Source organism: Heptranchias perlo, chromosome 15 (genome assembly GCF_035084215.1).
Source record: "Heptranchias perlo isolate sHepPer1 chromosome 15, sHepPer1.hap1, whole genome shotgun sequence".
NCBI classification, from domain to species: Eukaryota; Metazoa; Chordata; class Chondrichthyes; order Hexanchiformes; family Hexanchidae; genus Heptranchias; species Heptranchias perlo.
The window spans coordinates 54182323-54204673 of record NC_090339.1 but is presented as its reverse complement, the minus strand read 5'-3'; the positions used below and the strand labels follow the sequence as shown (position 1 = coordinate 54204673).

General features: G+C 40.5%; 2 protein-coding genes across 2 annotated transcripts; one reads left to right on the top strand and one right to left on the bottom strand.

Moving 5' to 3' along the window:
- Positions 1-373: 373 nt before the first annotated feature.
- Positions 374-14337, bottom strand: upf3b (UPF3B regulator of nonsense mediated mRNA decay). Its single transcript, XM_067997248.1, has 10 exons — positions 14120-14337; positions 13174-13280; positions 11694-11800; positions 10678-10803; positions 7983-8096; positions 6842-6885; positions 6531-6722; positions 6285-6439; positions 3153-3456; positions 374-2187 (listed from the first exon to the last, which is right to left on the bottom strand). Exons 1-10 carry the CDS (start codon positions 14228-14230, stop codon positions 2020-2022), a joined length of 1428 nt encoding a protein of 475 aa, XP_067853349.1. The 5' UTR covers positions 14231-14337; the 3' UTR covers positions 374-2019.
- A 188-nt stretch (positions 14338-14525) lies between these two features.
- Positions 14526-21572, top strand: ndufa1 (NADH:ubiquinone oxidoreductase subunit A1). Its single transcript, XM_067996700.1, has 3 exons — positions 14526-14719; positions 21126-21215; positions 21417-21572. The coding sequence occupies exons 1-3, from the start codon at positions 14552-14554 to the stop codon at positions 21435-21437; spliced, it is 279 nt and encodes a 92-aa protein (XP_067852801.1). The 5' UTR covers positions 14526-14551; the 3' UTR covers positions 21438-21572.
- Positions 21573-22351: the final 779 nt, after the last annotated feature.

Here is a 22351-nt window from a genome sequence, read left to right as displayed (position 1 = left end):
TTAGAGGAAGAGACACTGAAGGGTTGGGGGTAAAGTAGAGATTTCTGGCCACCGCCTGGCATTTGCAGAGGGTATTTAATGGCTTTCTTGCCACCTTTCCTTGGAGCCATGGTGCGGAGAAGTGGTCCCTTCGCTTGTAAAAGAACCAGCTTTCTGGGCTCTGCAAGGGTGAATTTTACAAGAAATCGTTCACGGGGACCTGAACCGTCACCTTTGGGAACCACGTGGGTCACTGTGCCACCAGGTTTAGTCACACCTTAACCTTCCATTGGCGATGATGACACATTTGGCCTACAAGACAGTCTAGAAATTCATTCGAATTAAAAAGATGCTACTAAAATGCTAATTTCTGGACAAAACAAAACAGCACGCATCTTGTCATTGGTATTTATTGATCGCAAGTGTTCAACACTGTTGAAAAGTATAAACAATGCATGAAAAACAAAGGAAATGCATAGTCTTGAGAATTAAAAGTAGTAAAAGTTTCAATTTTCTACTGAAGGAATCATTTCAACAGTTCTGTTCTTGGAATGTAAGAACAGCTTTGCAACCTTTCTGATGCTGCACAATTTTTTTTTTTAAAAGTAAAACCAACAGAGTCTGCTGCTGCATGTTGTGTTTTTTTTTTGATTGTAACAATTCCTAGTACCCTGAAGATATGCGCCATGTCCACAATATGTAATGAAACAAAAAGGAACCGGCAATGTTGCAAATCAGGGATCAAGAAATAGGCTCAACATTCTCTTGCTTACTTTGCCACACATGATCCAAAACTAGCCACACTCATTAGAAGTAAATCGCCAAAATAAAACTGGTCACCGAACAGATTTCTTGTCTCCCTTCTTCCACCTCCCCGCTACTGAATTTCAACTATTTTTCCTACTCCAGGGTCAGACTGCCATTCCAGTACTTTTGTTTAAAAAAAAGCACACACACGTTGCCTTTCCATCCAACAGCATGTTTCCATAACGATAACACCTTGAAATAAAGACGCCACATTGCGATGCTATTGGCACCCTCTGCTGGCTGACCAGATAATGGCAGCTGTAGGGGACTTCCTACAGCAATGAAATGAATAGAGCTATGAAAAGGGGAAGGGAGTTACATTAAAAGCAAATTTTTTTTATGACGCATGAAGGGACAAGTATGAATCATTTCCAACCATTTTCTAATAAGCTCTTATATGTACTTTATATATGCCTGGATGATGGTGTGCAATTTGAGTCAAAAAGAACTGGAGTGGCGCAGCGCCAGGAAATGAACAAAAGTTAGATTTTCCAAGTTCTTTCTTCCTATGGAATCACTAGAAGTTTAGTAAATAGGTCTGAAGGGTGTAAAGAATAGAACTGAAGAATTACATAACCTCCACAGTCCCTTCAATACAAACTGCAACTGGTACTTTTTCCAGTTATAGACAAAAAGTCTGCACTAAATGCAACACCTATGATAGGTGTGAAAGAGTAAATGCTATTTTTATCCTGGGCCTTTTCATACATTCCACAAGTAAAAAGATCAATAAGGCCACTAACAATTTGGTCTCATGCTATAATCTGTAATGTTACGTTGAACTTGTATTTTAACTTACAACCCAGGTAAGTTACTAGCATTTGCTGGTATAATTCTGCTGTAGCTGACAGAGCGCATCCTTTACTTGGCCTCTTGCCTACTGAAGCTAATGATGGGATGCCATTAGTATCATTAGCTCATATCAAGGCTGTTGGCTAGTACATTTTCAGAGTCACTAGCACCTGTCTAGTAAGCGTAACGTCTAATTTACATCCCAGTTAATCTCCAGCTGCAATAATCTTGCACATCAGTGCACCGTCACAATCGTGATGGCAAAAAAAAACTCCATTCTTAAGAAAAAGGGAAATTACCAGTTTCAAACATTTTATCTTGACAAGCAAAACGCACCATCCTCGTTCTCTGAGCTCCTCTCCAATAAGGACACTTTTGGATTTCCCCCACACTCGGTCGGTGTAGCGTGACTGCTGAACCTCTGAACAAGCTGCAGCGCTTTCATTCTTCACTCTCCTTTTCAGCAATATTCCTGGAAGCCTCAAATTCCTCTTTTATCTCCTCACTTTCCTCCGTCGACTTTATGCTGCTTTCGCCAGACTTTGCACACGTCACTGTCCGGCTGCGGCTCCGTGCTCCTGGCTGGTACAGTTGCATGGTCGGGCGGTCCTGAAACCAAAAACAAAGAAGTGGGACATAAAAGAACTGAAAATACCCAGATGGATTACACTTTTAAAGCTGGATTAAATGCTATAACATTTCAATATTATAAAATGTGTTTTCTTTACTAAAAATGCTTTAAGCACATCGTGGCCGATCTTTCATAAAGTTGAAAATCTTTCAGCCTTTTGCTTCCCTGCAACTCAAATCAATGAAATAAAATCTCAAGCGCAAAGTGCACAATTTATAACTATATCCCAGAGTAATACTCTCAAAGGCAAATTGTAGGCACAATGGAGCATAAGGCATCCATGTAATGAAACAAAACCACTAACAATGCACCAATCTTAGATTGCATAAAACAGGATATCTACAGGGACCAAATGATATACCTTTGAAGGTATTCCTTACTTTTGAAATTAAGTTGATATTGCGCTGCTTGGTTTCAATACTAATATGGATTAGGGTAAAAATTTGGCTCTCCCATAATAGCTAGAAAATGAACCTACTACATGTTCCAACACAGCTAGGAATCTTAATACAATCAAGTCAACAATATTGTACTCAAAGATTCTCTTTTTCAAGGAATTCTTTAAAGCAGGGGTTCAAGTATTCACTTAGCAATTTTAACTTATGACCCAAGTTACTAGCCTATTAATCCCATAGTGAAAGTCCACTTATTTATTAACTACATTCGTGATTGATTTGTAGGTTGACATACACAGCAATGAGTAAACAAAAAAAATCAGTGTCAAGACATTTGAAATATTATGTGCTACTTTGATCAATTAAATGGCTCTAAGAGATTTAGGTGCAAAAACCAACAGAAATGAAGACCGAGTATTATATTACATTTGCAACACGCTTAAATTTAAACCCCAGATGTCTTTATAATGGCAGAAAGAAGTTTTGGTTTTCCTAAAATCCCTCCTGTGTTTTAATTACAAGGTCACTAAAATGAAACATTCCTGTACCTTATTTCTGATTCGTTCCTTTTTTGATGCACTATCCTCCTTCTTGTCCTCTTTTCCTTTCTCCGATTTATCTAAGTTTGGTGCAGTCTCCAAGCTTTCCTTTTTCCTGGCTCTTTCATTCGTTTGATCCTTTTCCTTCTTGATCTCTTCATCTTTTTTTCTGAAAGGTTTGTCAGCCTCGCATCGCTCCCTTGGTTTCCGCCGGTCTTCCTCCTGACGTTTCTGTCGCTCTTTCTCCTTCAGCCGTCTCTCTCGTTCCCTGTCCTCTTTTTCCCGGTAGTCTCTTCCACCATCATCCTCAATCCTGTCGTGTCCAAACAAAATAAACTTATTTCGATGCTCAAAACATGAACTTTTTTTAAAAAAAAAGATTTGTTTGGCGAAGTGGGGCATGCTGCCAAGGCTGCATTTATTGCCCATCTCTTGTTGCACCGAGAAGGTGGTGCGCCTTCTTAGCAAAGGTTTTAAAACCGAGCGGCTTGCTGGGACACTTCAGAGGGCGATAAGAGTCAAACAAGTAGTGCGAGGCTGGAGACATATGTAGGTCAGACCGGGTAGGTGTGCAGGTTTTCTTCTGTGAAGAACATCCAGTGAAGAAGTTGGATTTTTACGACAATCTGGCAGTTTAACATTCATCTTTTTCTGATGCTAGCCCATAAATTACCAGATTTATTGAATTCAATTTCACAACTTGCCAAGCAGCGATTTACATTTAGTTACGGTCAAATGGTGCAAAAAAGAGTAAAACCTTTTATGATAATTTATTTTCTAGCTAGTCCATTATCTGGCAATCAGATGAAGAATATGTGTGCTGGTAAAATTGCATTGGACAATTCCCTCCAGTTCTTTTTACGCAGCTACAATTCGGGCTGCTGGTTAACACGGCCCATTACATGCAAGCCAAACGTGCAACACCCCTCAGTTTGGCGTCAGTTGTGGCTCAGTGGTAGCGCTCTCACCTTTGAGCCCGAAGGCTATGGGTTAAAGTCCCACACCAAGCTCACAATTCAGTATTGCACTGTCAGAGGTGCTGTCTTTCAGATGAGACATTAAACTGAGACCCCATCTGCCCTCAGGTGGATTTAAAAGATCTCATGGCACTATTTTGGAGAAGAACAGATGAGTTCTCTCCGGTGTCCTGGCCAATATTTATCCCTCAACCAACATCACTAAAACAGATTATCTGGTCATTTATTTCATTGCTGTTTGTGGGACCTTGCTGTGCGCAAATTGGCTGCTGTGTTTCCTACATTACAACACTGACTACACTTCAAAAGTACTTAATTGACTGTAAAGCGCTTTGGGACATCTGGAGGTCATGAAAGGTGCTATATTAATGCAAGTTCATTCACAGTACAAAATCCACTTGAATCATACCTTATTTATCTAGATAATGGTTCTGAGTAGTTACCAGATATCTGGTCCTTTTCCATTACCAGACTCAGCAGAAGTCTCACCATAGACGGTTCCTTCAACAGACAAGTTTAAAATTCACACACTGCTCTGCAGTGCAACATGTTAGTAGTCCAGAGTGGGAGGATACAGATTGGTGTCCACAAATCCCAGCAGTCAAATACCTTTACACAGAAAGTGAGAAGGGAAAAAAAAATACACAAGCCCAGTAACTCACACCAGATCCTAATAACCAGTTCAAAAGATGCAATGGTAGATGCTAGGGCATACCACCATTTTGTCTTCTTGGCCACGGAACTGATGCTTGACATGGGGTGGGGGGGGGGGGGGGGGGGAAGAATAGAAACGATAAAGAAAGGGAAAATAGACTGAGAGTAAACTAGCGAGAAACATAAAAACGGCATGTAAAAGCTTCTATAGGTATGTAAAAAGGAAAAGACTGGCGAAGGCAAATGTGGGTCCCTTACAGCAGAGATGGGAGAATTTATAATAGGGAATAAGGAAATGGCAGAGAAATTAAACAAATACTTTGGGCCAGATATTACCATGGCGGCGGGCGGGGGGGGGGGGGTGTCGATTGGGCGCGTGAATAACGCGCCCGGTGAAATCAGTCTGCCCCGCGCACAATCGCAGGCTGATTGGATCAACTTACCTGTTCTTCCGGGTTCCCCGCTGCTAAGCTGCGCAGCGGGCGGACTGCGCATGTGCAGTAAGGTCTGTCAGCTGGAGGAGCTCTATTTAAAGGGGCAGTCCTCCACTGACTGATGCTGCAAGAAATAGGAAAAATTACAGCATGGAGCAGCCCAGGGGGAAGGCTGCTCCCAGGTTTAATGATGCCTCACTCCAGCTCAGAAATTTCTTCACTCAGAGGGTGGTGAATCTTTGGAATTCTCTATCCCAGAGGGCTGTGGAGGCTCAGAATAGAGATTGATAGATTTCTAGATATTAAAGGCTTCAAGGGGTATGGGGATAGTGCAGGAAAATGGCATTGAGGTAGAGGATCAGCCATGATCTTGTTGAATGGTGGAGCAGGCTCAAGGGGCTGGATGGCCTACTCCTGCTCCTATTTCTTATGTTCTTACACATTATATGTGCTGCCTGTTGAACAAATTGGCATCTTCAAAATTACACTTAGGGAATGTTACACTGGGAGAAAAATACCCATGCCAGAGTTTATAATACAGCACTTCTGAACTTATGTAGGCAAGAAACCAGTTCTCAAGGGCTAGGTTCATTGAATCATAGAGCACAGAAGGAGGCCATTCGGCCCAGTGTGTCTGTGCCGACTCTTTGAAAGAGCTATCCAATCACTCCCACTCCCCTGTTGTTTCCCCATAGCCCTTCAAATTTCGCCTTTTCAAGCATATATCCAATTCCCCTTTGAATATTAGTACTGAATCTACTTCCACCACCTTTTCAGGTAGTGCATGCCAGATCATAACAACTCATTGTGTAAAAAAAAATTCTTCTCATTTCCCTTCTTGGCTTTTTTGCCAATTATCTTAGTTATTATAATTATCTTAAATTCATGAACGATATGAGCTCAGAATGCACAATTCAGTCGGATGAATACTGTCAACTTCCTCCTTGATTGCAGTGTACATGCAAACCACTCCAGTGCCAATTTAGTATCATGGGCGAGAGAACGTGCATATTGAAGCAAGCAACTGAATAACAAGATTGGAAAGGATACATGTAGTTTAATTTATTCTCACTCACTTCTTTCCTTTATCCTCCTTGATAGCACTCTCCAGGCGTTTTCCTTGTCCAGTGAATGGCCTGTCCTCTTTAGCTCTTTCTCTCTCCAGTTTCTTTACTTTCTCCTTTGGCTTTTCTAAACTTGAGTCATCCCCTTTATCTGGCTTCTTCAGAAGCTACAATCCACAATCATATTTTGCTGTTAGACATTTTGTAAAATTTTTAAATTAAAAATGATTTTGTAGGAATATTGACACTTTAATGTACCTTTATCTTCGGTTCGTCCTTTGATCTATCTTTGTCTTTATCAAATCCTTTTTCTAACATCTTCTTTTGCTTGTCTGCTTCTCTTCTTTTCCGCCTTTCTTCCTCTCTCCATTTTCTCCTTTCTTCTTCCCTGAGTCTTCTCTTTTCCAGCTCTCTTTTCCTTCTTTCTTCTCTTTTTTCCTCTCTTATTCTCTGAGTAGGGAGAATAGTGACATACAGTAGACAATTAATGACATATTTTGAATAAACACAAAACTATTTTTTAAAAAGTCAAAACGTGGAAAATCGAAGACAACCAGGAAAGTGATTACCTGTTTATTTTTCACATAGTCCAAAAGGGGTGTGGTTTTCTTAGCTGTTAAAGTGGAAAAAAAAGTCATCCATTTACATTAATGCAAAAAACTTTTGATTTTGAGTTCCTCCAAAATTACAACATAACATTGAGAAAACATGTACCAGCATCCGAGGCAAACTGCTACTTTGAATACTGGTCCATTTGGTCATAAATTGAAAGAATTGGTGTAGATGAGCAAGCATGCACGAAAGATGGTGGGTCTATTCATGGGTGCATAATCAAGGCTGAATTTCTTAGGGGTAATGCATTTATTACCCAACCCTGAGTGACTTGCTAGGACATTTCAGAGGGCATCAAGCGTCAACTATTTAGTGTGGACTAGGGTCACAGGTCCTCCCAGACTGGGTAGGTGTGGCAGATTCCCTTCTCTGAAGGGAATTAGTGAACCCAGTTGGGTTGTCTTTTTGTTCCCTTTTTAACAACTGTTTCAAGGTCATTTTTTCTGGTGCCAGCCCACAAATTCTCAGATTTATTGATCTGAATTCATAACCTTGTAGTGGTTATGGTACTGGACTGGCAACTGCACTACAGTACCTGGTTTTGAATTTCAGCAGGGGCATGCAAATATGTAGAGATAAAAAGGAATACAACACAAGAACAGAAAAACAAACACAAGCAAAAAAGGGGGAATTGTGTTTTAAAATAACTCAAATGGCATACATGGTGCTCAAGGACAAGCTCGATTACCCATGCATGATAATGACTAGGATGCATTTCTGCTGCTTATTAAAGAATTACCAAACTTTTATCATTCTAACCTGCCTGATGTAATCCATCGTGCACCTATAGCCCATCAAGGACACATCACGAGCCATGAAGCAAGATAGTTAACTTTAACCAGCAAAGATAACAAATCAAGTCGATCAGTGTAGCCCTACTTCAGGGATCATTGTTAAATTTGTAATCTTAGAAACAATTATCAAACTAAAGTTTAATATATGGAGTAAAAGGTTTACACATCAAGATTAAAGGGCATATGATTAATTAATGAATTCTGCTATAATTTACAGGATTAAATTCTGCAACCATCATTTTTATCTACAAACTTTTACAGTCACAGCAGGTAAGCAGAGACTCATCAAAACAGCCCTATTTACCTGCCAGCTCTTTTGTTTTGGCTTCAATTTCCTCCAGAAGTGTTTCGGGATTGTTTGAATTTTTCTCATCATCCGCATTATTATAACTCTCCAAAAACTTTTTATATTCAGGATCTGGTAAAAGAATAAAAACAAATAAAAAAATGCAACCTATTCTATAATAAACACAATCGAGACTCAAAAAAACTTAGACAAGGTTATTACATCCAATTAACCTGCCCCTTTCTTGAAAAAAAAAGTTACCTTCTAACATCCCTTCCTGGAAATTTGTGGCATAAACCTTTACTGCTGATAATCAGGCACTACAAACACTCCCAATTGCGGTCCAGGAACTACACTCCAAATTCCTATCTCGGTGGGACAGCACTTAGTTTCCCCTCTGCACCTGTCCAAAGCAGCAAGGCTGAAACTCAACAGCAGAGATTGAACCTGCGTCCCACCACAATGTACCGCACATTGACACTTCAAGGTACTGCACCATTCCACCTTAAATATCAGTTTAATTGTGGTTATTATGCTTTTTTTAAAAAATCCCAAACAATTCAAAATGCCAGGTTTCAGCTAAAGAACAACATTTTTGGTTGTTAGCCCTTTCATTTATACATTTTTTTGATTTTGTTTATTTGGACAGTATTGTGCATCGATCCCTGGCTTGTCCGGAATTAGCTGATCTCAGCCTGGGGCTACGGTTAGGGCACTACAATTGGCCTCAGTGCCGCTGAATTAGGCTAGGGGAAGATCAACTAGCGATTGTGCTCATGATTGCTAGAAGCACTTTTGCCCAGAGACAGGACGAGCTCGTTTGTGATTCATACCACCTCTCCCCACAGTTGAATAGTCTTCCAGCTCTCGCTAAAGGCTCATGTGTGAATAATGTCCACTTGGAAGGAGCCAGCTGGCATCAATATCCGTACCCCAGCAAGAAGCCAGTGCCTTCAGAAGGAGAGGGGACAGGAGAAAACTGGACAAGAGTAGCTGCATTAAATATAGTTTTAGAAAACTCACTGTAAATCCACTTGACATTTGCATTAACAATTTGCACAATATATCTCACTTCTCCAGGTAGGATAGTCGAAAACCTGCCCAAATTTTCTTAAAAAAGGATGGAGATTGCATTTTAAAACATGGTGAAATGCTTATTTTCAGCTGAAACTGTAAACAGATAAAAATGACACACGGGGCAAAAATTTCCTCTGTGCACTAGTGTCATGAAGTCATAAATCCATTTATGAGAAAAGACTTGCATTTATACAGTGCCGTTCATGACCAGAGGACATTCTAAAGCGCTTTACAGCCAATTAAGTACTTTTGAAATGTAGTCACAGTTGTAATATACAAAATGCGGCAGCCAATTTGCGCACAGCAAGGTCCCACAAACAGCAATGAGACATATGATGAGATAATCTATTTTACTGATGTTGGTTGAGGGAATAAATATTGGCCAGGACACGGGGGAGAGCTCCCCTGCTTATTGAAATAGTGCCATGGGATCTTTTACATCTACATGAGTGGGCAGACGGGGCTCAGTTTAACATCTCATCCGAAAGATGGCACCTCCGACAGTGCAGCACTCCCTCAGTACTGCACTGGAGCGTCAGCCTAGATTTTGTGCTCAAGTCCCAGGTGCGGGACTTGAATCCACAATCTTCTGACTCAGGGGCAACAGCGCTATCAACTCAGCCACAGCTGACACTATTTAAAAATGTTAACAATTTCACTAATATAGCGCAGAGGGAATCATCCCCCCACCCCCCATACAATTGGTACAAATGCAATAAACTTCAACAGCAGTCAGCATAACACAGAGCTCCAACTCCTCACTAGGAGACTAGAATCCCAACAACTGGCACTTGGCCTTCCCCAAGCACACAAAAAATATATAGCCATGCTTTTCATGCAGTTTCCTTCAGCTAAGAGGAGGTCAGCCCAGATGATAGACTTCTCTCCAACTACCAGCAATACTGATCCTGGAGCAGCTACAGGATGCCCCGTGTTGTACTAGGAGACCTGAAACACCCATCTTCCATTAATACAAGGCATGTTGTCAAGTGGTCTAGCTAAAGAAAAAAATAAACTCATGACAACTAAAGTTGGCATGTTAAAGCGTCACAGAGCTCTGGGACGTGAACCAGCATCATCTGCATTAAGAAACAAAGTAACGGTGCATTCTAGGTCATTTGGTTTAAAAATAGATCTTGAGCCCATTACGCTGCAGATTAAACAGAAAAGCATGTGATTAACAAAAATTATAGCATTTTAAACATTTCACTAAAACCACCCCCCCCCTCAAATATGAATCATGCTGTAGTTACTTCCCATCTAAAACCCCAGCATTTCTCTAAACTAATGGAATTAAAGTTAGCTCAGCAAAAACGAGTTTAGTGACAGATTGAAAGAACAGGCATGACTTGGGATCCAGCTTTTAACCTAACAAGGTAGCCATATCTTTGCCAAGCTGCAGGATAAGAGCCCTCCGTCAAGGGGACTGGACACAGGAAACCCAATATATTAAACACATCTCGTATGAGGTGACAGAACAGTAGTGACAACCAAGGAGTAGCTTACAGCCCAGAGCACCCAATCCGCCTAGCTGAAGGACATGAAGGCAGAAACAAAATGGAACAGAATAGGGACAAGACAACAACAGCTTACAACAAAACATTTACATTGTTAAAATAATGTAGGTAATCCATACCATCACTAAAATGTATATGCTCCGTACCATCTTCAATAGCTCCCGCTTTTGCATCTTTTTTCTTGCTCTTCTTTTTTGGAATTTTCTGAAATGGGGCAAATTCTACAATAGCAGGGTACTCCTGACCTATTGGCAGGGAGAGAGAAAAAAAGACAAACAGGGGGGGGAACAAATAAAAGGATTCTTAACAATTAAGAATGGACCCAAGTAAACTTTCTTCTACCAAAATATTTTCCCTCATCTTAAATTCATAAAAAAGTAGGATGGAGACAAGCTCAGTCTGTCCAAAAAAAAGTTAAGGTTTTTTTTAGATCCATTAGACAGACTATGCAGTCATTTTAAATAATAAATAACGATACATTGAAAAATTAAGGTACATGTAGTATATTGCACCAGCTGGGGTGTTGTTCCCCCCCCAACCCCCGAGTGAAGTAATACTCACTAACATCTGCACCACAGGAAGCAAGTTCCTTTCACATGTGAAATAAATCCAGTCATGGAACGCTAACAGTAAAACATCCTTTATGGTATTAAATCACTTAAAGGATTCCTTTTTAAAAATTAAATCAACTTTTGTGTCTGCCAGGACAGATATCTGCCTATTCGGTGTGCGACTCCATTCTCTGATGTGTTCCACATCTACTGGTGGAAGTACAGTAAAAGCAAAATAAATCTAGACTGATCAGTACAAGTAACTGGAAAAATTAAACAGTTTTACTTAACATTTTCTCATACCAGTTGTTCACAACTGCAACACCCAGAGCACCAATCTTTTTAATAAAATGTATTTTGGCTCTTTAAGGCAATCACGCAAAGAAAAACATTTCATAGTAATAGGATGCTTTAAAAGCATAGCATCAAAATGCGATCACTACTAGGTTATACTACATAGAGAAATCTCAACATCAATATTCGAAAATGGATGCATGAGGACAAAGAACTAATGGATGCCAATTGAGGAAAGCAAACCAGGAGCTATCGACAATACACAGACATAGAGTTTAAAAATACCATACCTTTGTTATCAATGAAAACATAGCCATCAAATTGATCCCTGAAGAGGACAATGTCCTCTTGGTTTTTAAAGTTGATATATGCTCTAGAAAATATGTGAGGAAATAAACTGTAGGGAAAAACAGAGATTTTACTTAAGAAATAGTTTGAAAAGGTACAATAAACCTACATTGTTTTACAGAAAATACTCTACATTACAAAGTTTACAGTCAATAGTTATGGTGTTAGCAATCTGTACAACAGAAAGCTCCCCTCATTATAGGCAGATAAAGTTTTACACATTTATTGTGGTTCAGAAATTGAATTAAGACCCAACATAAAAGATCCAAACTGAAACATAATTTTAGGGTTAAACTCAACAACGGCTGAAATTTGTAACAGCAACAATTTCAATTGACAAGTGTAAAAAAAAATTAAAACTCCACAGTTGGAATTTCCCCAATAGGTCAACCAAACTGACATGTTACATCACCATGAAATAAGGAATACTCACAAAAAACCCACTTTTGAGCATTATCTTGTTATCTATCATTTCATAAAGTTTAAATTCAGAAATGGTTCTCGACAAAATCAGGTTGATTATGGTCAAGTTCTGTACTTATGTTCAGCGCACTACTGCAAAAAAAGTGAGGAAGTGCTGCCACCAGGACAGCAGTACATCAAAATAAGTGTCATTCTCAGTCAGCACTGGGTTCAACAATCAGTTTGAAACATTGCCCACTCACATCACTGTGCTACACTTTTTTTTGAGCACAGTATGACTCTGAATGTATCAATTTAATCAGATGAGATCTTTGTTCATACCTGTGACTGCAAATATGCTGCTCTATTGGTCTGAGACCAGTAGATATAGAGTGTGAAGTGCAGCCAGCAGTGCCCAAGCTCAGCCGGTGTGCAAATCGTACTCGGTCTGCCAGGAGATAACTCTGTGCATGTGTGTTTATGTATGTTACGCATGTTCCTCAGCACTACTTTTTACTATTACAGTGGGTGGGAGCACCAACTTAATGTATAGTCTTATTAAAGTGTACTGTTAGGTTCAACAGACTATACTTCACATGGTACCAAGCACAGGTTGTATGAGACAGCAACATGAAGGGTTTATTGCATTCCAGAGTCAGATTGGGATCTGATTTAAGAGTTATGCTGCCAGTTTTGTATCGGTGTGCACCCAAAATGTTCTGCAGCCTGTCAGGCTTACGATCAATGTGAACTTAGAATTGTTTCAGTGCATATGTGCAAATCAAACTCAAGTGTGTCTCAATGGGGTTCTAAGATGTCATCAACTGACAACATCATGAATGTAGCACCACAGGATTTGTACTTGACTAATACCACAGGAGGGTGGGTCCATCAATACAAATAGAGGTTAAGGGAAACAAAGGCCACCCCCTCTGATTTTTAATGCAGTTGATAATGTGGACGTCATGATTTACACAAACAAAAAAGATTGATACAATTCTGTAACGGTAACTTACTTACCTTGAATTGGTAGAAAAAAACTCAAAGTAATCATGCTCAGGTAACGGGGCAAGTTGCTCTTCTAACTGTTCTTTTGTCAGACTGGGAGGCAAACGGCGGATCACCACCTGATTGTAAAGGCAGTTAAAATATTCTATCAGCTACTTCTTTAAAAAAATATACAATGCACATCTTAATGTTACCACATCTTAATGTTAAAGCTATTTTAAAATAGCTTTAAGTTCAGGAACAGATGGCTCAGATCCAATGTGCCACTCAATCTTTGAACATCCAAATACTGAAAAATAAGAACAATCCAATTGTTATAGTTTTGCAACAGATGTTTTATGGTCCTACTGCAGTAAGAGGATATTCAGTAAATTACTATTAAAGAAAACCCCTAGTAACACTGAACACGTCTATTAAAAAGGTGCAGTCTTACCATCAGGGTCATTTAAACATTACAAATATTTCTTTAAAAATTTGCTTTCAGTTTAAACAGTGAGTGCTGATATCAGGAAAACTAACGAAGGCAAATCTGAAGCAGTTGGAGTGCTGATCATTAGTGGAGGCACAGATTAAACTCCAGAATGACTCAGCCACAAGTGTATACATTAATTAATTCAGCTCTATCAGGCTTTTATTATTGTTGTCGCAGTCATAGCTAAAAGTGCATTTCTCACATGAATCACTTACCAAAAAGAAAAAGCATTTATTAGAATTATGTACATACAAAAACAAATAGGACTGTTGTAAGAAACCAGGATCTTCCAGAAAACAGCCCAGCTACCTTGGATTTGTACATTTACACTGACAGCATCATAACTTCTATAGAAGACATGGTTTTAACCTACAAAGCGCAACATGGAACTATTAACAAGAACGTGTATATAAAAACCCAGCCATTTAGGTAGACATTGCATCCTGAACCTGGCTCTACTCGATTCAGGCCTGTTGCTTCACAAACCTTGGTTAAGGCCTCTTTCTTCTCCTTTTTCTCGGGTCTCTCTGCCCTCTCCTCACACTTAATCTCCACTTTCTTCTCCTTGGGTTTGGTATTCTCCTTGTCTTCCTTCATGACGACGCACCCTCCACACAGGCCTCTCTTTTCCCACTCACTCCAACTTCAAGTTAAAACCTGAGCCTTTTTTTCCTCCCTCCCCCTCAACCAAACCTCCCTGTCACGTCACTCACACCCACCTCCTCTTCTGATTGGTAGATGCGCGGGCGGAGGGCGGGATCAATGTTGGCAAGTTGCCGCGAGATTTGAACCGGCGCGTTCCCCCGTCGCGCGCGCGCGCGCGAGCGAGCGAGCGAGAGAGAGATCAGGGTTTGCAACGGGATAAGCGCGCGAACGGCCGCGCACGCGTACACCTCGCGCTTGGGCGCCTTTCCGCGCATGCTCGGCGTTGCGGAGAGAAGGTCAGTCCGGACGGGAGTCGGTCCTGCTCTCGTCGAATTAGGGATGTGGTACGAAATCCTCCCCGGGCTCAGCATCATGGCCGTGTGTCTTACGATCCCTGGTCTCTCCACTATCTACGTTCACAGATGGACGAACGGTGGCAAGGCAAGTAGTCGGGCCGGAGCTACGTGTTGTAGGCCGTCAGTCCGAGTGCAGCCGCTTCGGGTCGCCTTGTGACCGCACCAGCTCACCACTGGCAGTCGCTGGATAGTCCAAAGAACTTGCATTTATATCGCGCCTTTCACGGCCTCGGGACGTCCCAAAGCGCTTTGCAGCCAATGAAGTCCTTTTGGTGTGTTGTAAATGTAGGAAACGCGGCAGCCAATTTGTGCACAGCAAGATCACACACACATCATCTGGTTTTACTGCAGTAAAAACAGAAAATGCTGGAGAAGCTCAGCTAGTCAGGCAGCAGCTGTGGAGAAAGAAACAGAGTTAACATTTCAGGTGGAAGACCTTTTGTCGGAACTGGAAGATTTCCAGTATCCACAGTATTTTGTTTTTGATCTGGTTTACTGATGTTGGTTGAGGGATAAATATTGGCCAGGATACCGGGGACAGCTCCTCTGCTCTTTGAAATCATGCCATGGAATCTTGTACGTCCACCTGAGAGGGCACAGATTTAAGATAAATGGCAAAAAAATCCAGGGGGGAAATTAGATTTCTTTTTGCACGTGAGTTATGATCTGTAATGCACTGCCTGAAAGGGTGGTGGAAACAGATTCAGTAGTAATTTTCAAAATGGAATTGGCTATATACTTGATAAGGAGAAATTTGCAGGGCTATGGGGAAAGAGTAGGGAAGTGGGATTAATTGGATAGCTCTTTCAAAGAGCTGGCACAGGCAGGTGGGCCTCCTTCTGTGCTGTATGATTATTTGATCTGAAAGACAGCACCTCTGATAGTGCAGCACTCCCTCAGTGCTGTACTGGAGTGTCAGCCTGGATTTTGTGCTCAACTCAATCTTCTGATGCAGAGGCGAGAGTGCTATCACTGAGCCGAGGCTGATGCTCGTAACATGGGCCACTGTTTTCATAACATTCATAACCTGTACGTCAAGCAGCAGTGCCCTTGTAATTGGCATGTAGGGGGGAGCCAGAAAAATCTTAGAGTAAGTTTCAGGAATATGTACTTTGTACCTTCACTGCTTGTAATTGGGGGAAGCCCTGGAGAAGAAAGGAGTGCGCCCGAGTGAATATATAAACTGCCTGTTTCTGAAACTAGCAGTAACTGTCACGAATTAGGCTTCTTTAACTCAGTTTTTAAAAAATGTATCTGCTGTTTTGGGTTTACTATACCATTATCGTGCTTCTAAAAAGTCCTTTCTGCAATCTCTTTTCTAGGCTGAAGAGGTTGCTGCAGCTTATCAAATAATTCCTTATAGCTTTTTCCTCTCTCACCAGGGCTAAGTTTTGTTACTGTGCTGTGTATGTTGCAGCAACCAGATCTGTACTCAGTATGGTGCAGTTTGACCCCAGGGCACTCTACAGCTTTGGCATGACCTCTGGAGCTTTGATTCGACTGATTTGACAGTATAACCCAACAGTCTGGTTGCGTATTGCTACTTCACACTGACTGGTACCAGTTGGCTACAAATAGACTATGTGCTTTTCATTAATTTCTCGCACAATTATGCTAGGAGTTAGCTGATTCTGACACAACTTTTTGCAACTGAAGTATTGTGCCACTGAATTGTAGGGCACCAGTTTGCATTTTCCTTATGTGCTGAATTCTTGATCTTGGCTGGGCAAGTAAAGATACTCCCTTCTCCACAGGGGGAAAAGAAGACTGGGGTGGGAGAGTAGACAGCTCTCAATACAGGATAGCAGTGGCAAAGGCCTGGTAGCAGATCACCTGAAACAAATTAAACTGGGTGAATTACATTAGTGCATTTTGTTCTCTGGTTTTTGTATTGTTGGTTATTTAATGTTTGTTTTCATATCCACTTTCATTAACTGCCTCAACTAGAAATAACATAGTCTGTAGATTTTTGCATTTCTATCAAAAGATTGAATTTGAGATTCAGTTAATTGGGGAAATTTTAAAAATTGATACTTTATTAGAGTGACCATTCACGTTTGTGAATGTCACTGCCTAATGGTTGTTTGCTCAATAATTGAATTCTGAGCTCTCAATACCAATCTAATAATCCTGAATATGTAAATGTACGTTGGCAAGGTAAGGACTTGGATTTAACTCGAGACTAGCCCTTTGGTAGTTAATAGAGTTGCACGTAAAGCAAATAATAAAAAGATACTTAAAACCAGAATAAACCATGTACAAAGTGGTATTGTAAGGCTATTTTCTTGATTCAAATCAATAATGAGGTCTTTATTAAAACAATTATGACATGATTTGATAAAGTACCACATAATAGGCTTGTTAGCAAAATTAAAGCCCATGGGATTAAAGGGATAGTGACAGCATGGATACAAAATTGGCTAGGGGACAGAAAGCAGGGAGTAGTGGTAAATGGTTGTTTTTCAGTCTGGAGGGAAGTATACAGTAGTGTTCCCCAGGGGTCAGTATTAGGACCATTGCTCTTTTTGATGTGTATTAATGACCTGGACTTGGGTATAGAGGGTATAATTTCAAAGTTTGCAGATGACACAAAATTCGGAAACGTAGTAAATAATGTGGAGGATATTAACAGATATCAGGAGGACATAGACTGGTGAAATGGGAAGACACATGGCAGATGAAATTTAATGCAGTGAAGTGATGCATTTTGGTAGGAAGAATGAGAGGCAATGTAAACTAAATGGTACAATTTTAAAGGGGGTGCAGTAATAGAGAGACCTGGGGGTGCACAAACATAAATCTTTGAAGGCGGCAGGACAAGTTGAGAAGGCTGTTTTTTAAAAAAAGGCATATGGGATCCTGGGCTTTATTAATAGAGGCATAGAGTACAAAAGCAAGGAAGTTACGCTAAACCTTTATAAAACACTGGTTAGGCCTCAGCTGGAGTATTGTGTTCAATTCTGGGCACCACACTTTAGGAAGGATGTCAAGGCCTTAGAGAGGGTGCAGGAGAGATTTACTAGAATGGTACCAGGGATGAGGGACTTCAGTTGTGTGGAGAGACTGGAGAAGCTGTGGTGGTTCTCCTTAGAACAGAGAAGATTAAGGGGAGATTTGATAGAGATGTTTAAAATCATGAACGGTTTTGACAGAGTAAATAAGGAGAAACTGTTTCCAGTGGCGGAAGGGTCGGTAGCCAGAGGACACAGATTTAAGGTAATTGGCAAAAGAGCCAGAGAAAACATTTTTGTACGCAGCGAGTTATGATCTGGAATGCATTGCCTGAAAGGGCAGTGGAAGCAGATTCAATAGTAAATTTCAAAAGGGAATTGGATAAATACTTGAAGGGAGAAGATTTACAGGGCTATGGGGATAGAGCAGGGGAGTGGGACTAATTGGATAGCTCTACCAAAGAGCCAGCACAGGCACAATGGGCCAAATGGCCTCCTGTGCTGTACCTACTATGATACTATGATTCATAGATTCCTTCTTCTTGATTGGTATGAGCTTAATGAAAAGGCAGCAAGTTTGACTTTCATTTTAATAGTGAGCAAGTTGCTGGCTTGCTCATTCTTTGGCCAAGGAATGTGGCCTAAACCCTGTGGATCACTGTGATTGTTTCTGTTTTCCAAGCCAGTTGTTCTTGTGGCCTCACTGAGTAAGACTGCAGATTAATGGGCAGTTTTGTGCTTAGTGGGTTTATGTCCATCAGGAGTTAGGTTGTGACTAGGTACACTTATTTCACATAAGACCTTCCCAGTCAACTGAAGAGGAGATGTTTTGTCCCCTCAGTCTGAACTCAATTTCAACCCTGGCCTAGAGGTAAAAGAATAGTGTTTTATATCCTGTCCGAAGAATCCCCACTTTCTTTATTTTTCCCTCCTTATCACTGCCCCCTCACTGATGCTTAACCGTAGACATTGTTATTGAGGAAACAGTCCTATAAACTTTACAGAGTAGTTTCACTGCTGCTGAAGAGCTTTGGTAATACTTGCTTCCTACAGCATAACTCTAATTTTCACAGAGAGTTGTTCAAGACTGTATTAAGTACTTTAAAGCCAGTGTGAGAATTTTTTGGGATTCTCTCAGGTCAAAGAAAGTGATAACATCATTTTTATATAAAATGTTAGCAGCTCCCCATGGCATTTCTAATGTTAAGTCGGAGGATAAGCTATTCTATAATCACAGGAGTGTTATACCATGTTAAACACAAAGTACTATATAATAAATAGAGGCTGTGTACATCGTGATAGTCCTTTCCTAATAGACATAAAGGGGCTGCCTTGAAGAAAGTTGCCTGCTATTTTTAACTTGGTTAAGGCCACTTGATTAGTGCAGATGCCTAATCTATCTCAACTACTCTTTTGGAGAAATGTTGCAATCTTAAGGCTAATAGCTGTTTGCTGAGGGAAGTTTGCACAAAAAAACTGAAGCAGCAATCCCATCTCCCTGAGACTGAGCAGATGTAACAGTTCATTGGCCTCCTGATGTCTAACTTGGCAGCTGCTTATAAATTCAACAATACTGTTTTTAGGCTTCAAGATCAAGTAACCAGCTGGAAATAACTAGCTTTTTTTAAAGATGCTATTTATTCATTAGTAGATTTCTTGCTTGTCCAGTTGTGATTTGCTGTTTTAAGGTTATTTGAATCAATCAGATGTAAATATGACATATGCTTTCAAGTGCAGTAAATGAGGCAGTTGCAAATGTTTACTTGTATGTATACAGACAGTATATGTGAAATGGCAAATGTGATGTTCTGAAATTCCAGAGCCATACTTATGAAAAAACATAACGGCATTGGAAAGAGTTCAAAAGATAACTAGAATTATACCAGGTTTTAAATCAGTGAGCTATGGAGAGGTTACGGGGACTAAAACTGTACTGATTGGAGAAAGGAAAATATTTGGAATTACAGAATTTTATAGTACAGTTGGGTCCAGTCAGCCCATCATGCTGATGCCAGCTCTCTAAAAGAGCTATCCACTTAGGCTCATTTCCCTGCCCTTTCCTCATACTCTGTTAAATTTTTCGTTTTCCTTTTAAAAGCTATTATAGATTCTGCTTCCACCAGTGTTTCTGGTGAGGCTTTCCATGTCCTAACAACTCTCTGCATTAGAAAAAATACTTATAATATCACCTTTTATTGTTTTGATGATGACCTAAAATTATGCCCTCTAGATATCAACTTACCAACTAGTGGAAATAGTTTTTCCTGATTGACCATATCAAAATCTTCTAATTTTGAACTTCTTTATCAGATCTCCTCTTAATCTTCTCTGGAGGTGAGAAACATGGCTGAAGCTTTATAATTTTTAAAGGGAATTGATGAGGTGGATGTGGAGATGTTCATTGTGCAGAATCTAAAGAAGCTTAGGGACACATTTAAAAGAAAATGAGTTAAATGTCACTTGAGGAGTAACTACCTTAAAATTACATTAGACTAAAGTGAAAGCCGACCCTGTTGAAACTTTCAAAAAGGAATCTTCACATTCCTAATTGAACAGCGGGCAGAGGATTACAAGCTGGGCCATTCTTCACCGCTACCTTCTTGTGATGTAGTCCACCTTCCAATGGAGAGGGGTAAAATTGGAGGAAAGTTAAGAAGGGCATTAGGAATGAATGCCTAGGATCACCTGGCTGTGCCAAGGAATGATCCTGTGAGGACCAACCCATGTTGAGTATTAAAACCTGTTTAAAAGCCACAATTGGAATTCAATCATCATATGTTCTGTGTGTAAAATCAATAGATATATTTATAATGTGCTGACAGAGCTGGGTTAATGTACTGCTGCACCAGTGGTACTCTAACTGTCTGCTAGAGATAAACCTTAGTTGACTTGTTCATTGATTTTCATATACACATAGTCACACCCACCCCATTCTCTCTGGAAAAGCACCTTGCTTCAGCTTAATGCCTTTTCCATAGAACAGCTGAGATTGAGAACTCTCCACTTAAGCAATCACACGCTTGAATTGCAACCTTACTGTAGAACGTTGTGGCTCGGTGTCGAATTTTGTTTGCTAACGCTCCTGTGAAGCACCGTGGGACGTTTTACTATGTTAAAGGCACTATATAAATGCAAGTTGTTGTATGTAATTCTGGTGGTGGAATAGAAAGGAAACTTCAGATTTTCCTTTAGAATTGATGTGTCTATTCCAGAGCAATGTGGATTCTTACAGATTAGAGTATACCCCTGATCCTTGTAGCCTTTTAAAATTCTGACAATTAAAAAGTTCCTGTTGTCGGAATTACATTACTCAACTGTGTCTCATGTGAGGACTATGGCTGAAATTCATCCAATATCAGTGGTAGAGTCCATTGAGAACTGCTTAGTGTAAGTCTTGGCAATAAAATTAAAGGTGTACTGTACTTAAAAAAAAAAGTTTGGTACTTTTTAAATCCAGGGTTTATTTTAAGCATAAAGAGTATAAAATATTTTTTTAAAAACAAATCCAGTTAACACATTTCAATGATTCTTTATGTTTAGGAAAAGAGGACTGCTCGTTTACCTTATCATTGGAGTCTGATGGAAAGAGACAGGAGAGTATCTGGCTGTAAAACTTACTACAAATCAAAGGTAAATTCTTGAGTGTAAATACTGAGATTGCTTATTTTGACCGCAAAATGATGCATTTTTAGTGGGAAAAACAAAATTTCATAATGCAATTAAAAGAAAACTGTGCCAAGTCGATTTAAGATGTAGGACTTAAAATAGTATATTTTTTATTGGTGTAGTTGTGTAAAACTAATGTCCTATTTAACTCTTCTGCTTTACCAGGGATTAGAGAACATCGACTGATGGGCTTTTCACCTCAAACAACGGGACTCATGAACCTGCAGGAGGATGGTTGCTGCAATCTTAACTTTAATCTTTGTATCGTAATGAAAACTACACATTTCACATGAAATGGAAAATAAAAATGTTAACAAGTTATATAGGTTGTCTTTTTTTTTATTCGTTCATGGGATGTGGGCATCGCTAGCAAGGCCAGTATTTGTTGCCCAGAGTTGAAAATCAGGATGGGGTGAGGGGGCATCTTGGCCACCCCACTGATGCTCAAGGAAAGCCTGACGCCATAGCAGGGGGAGCCTGTAAGTGGGTGAGCAGCCCGCCCCCCTGAAAGGGGCATGAGGCTGCTTCATTATGCAAATTGGGGTCCTACGCTGGCTGTAGGACCCGCCCCTGCCAATGCAAAATTCAAGTACAAAAGGATGGAGGTTGCCTAGTTGTACCAGGTCTTGATTGGCTTAACCAGTGGTCCTTAAAGGGACGGCTGGAGGCTGCTCAAAAAAAATTAGACACACAATTTTTTCAACGCTATATTTTCACGGAGCCAGAAAAGCAGGCATGCTCTTGGTTCCATAAAAATACTGCAGGCTGCTGCCAGCCTGGGCTCAATTCCCTCAGCTTTGTCTCCTCCCCCAAAGGACGTACCTGTGGGCTGGCATGGCATCGGAATCAGTCAAGCCACCAGCGAGCTGCATCGGGCTGCCCATTTGCGCCCGCAGCTTGCTGCTTCCATTCAAATGATGCCCGATGCTGAAATTGACTCTCGACTTGGACCAACGCACAAAGCAGTCGTTCCACTGACTTGCCACCTGTTTTGGGTGCAAGTTGGATTTCTCCCCCCCTCCCCCCCCCCCCTACTACGTGCGTGGATATTGGACAGGATGCTTTTGCGCCCAAAATAGCCTGTGAATTCCCTGTCCAGG

What these genes read in the sequence shown, in the direction of transcription:
- upf3b (XM_067997248.1), bottom strand. Translation starts at nt 14,230, where the DNA reads ATGAAGGAAGACAAGGAGAATACCAAACCCAAGGAGAAGAAAGTGGAG. An exon ending in TGTTTTCATTGATAACAAAG is followed by an intron (nt 10,804 to 11,693) that starts GTATGGTATTTT and finishes CCCTGCCAATAG; the next exon opens with GTCAGGAGTACCCTGCTATT. An exon ending in AAGGAGGATAAAGGAAAGAA is followed by an intron (nt 3,457 to 6,284) that starts GTGAGTGAGAAT and finishes TGGACACGACAG; the next exon opens with GATTGAGGATGATGGTGGAA.
- ndufa1 (XM_067996700.1), top strand. Translation starts at nt 14,552, where the DNA reads ATGCTCGGCGTTGCGGAGAGAAGGTCAGTCCGGACGGGAGTCGGTCCT. An exon ending in GATGGACGAACGGTGGCAAG is followed by an intron (nt 14,720 to 21,125) that starts GCAAGTAGTCGG and finishes CTTTATGTTTAG; the next exon opens with GAAAAGAGGACTGCTCGTTT. An exon ending in AAACTTACTACAAATCAAAG is followed by an intron (nt 21,216 to 21,416) that starts GTAAATTCTTGA and finishes CTGCTTTACCAG; the next exon opens with GGATTAGAGAACATCGACTG.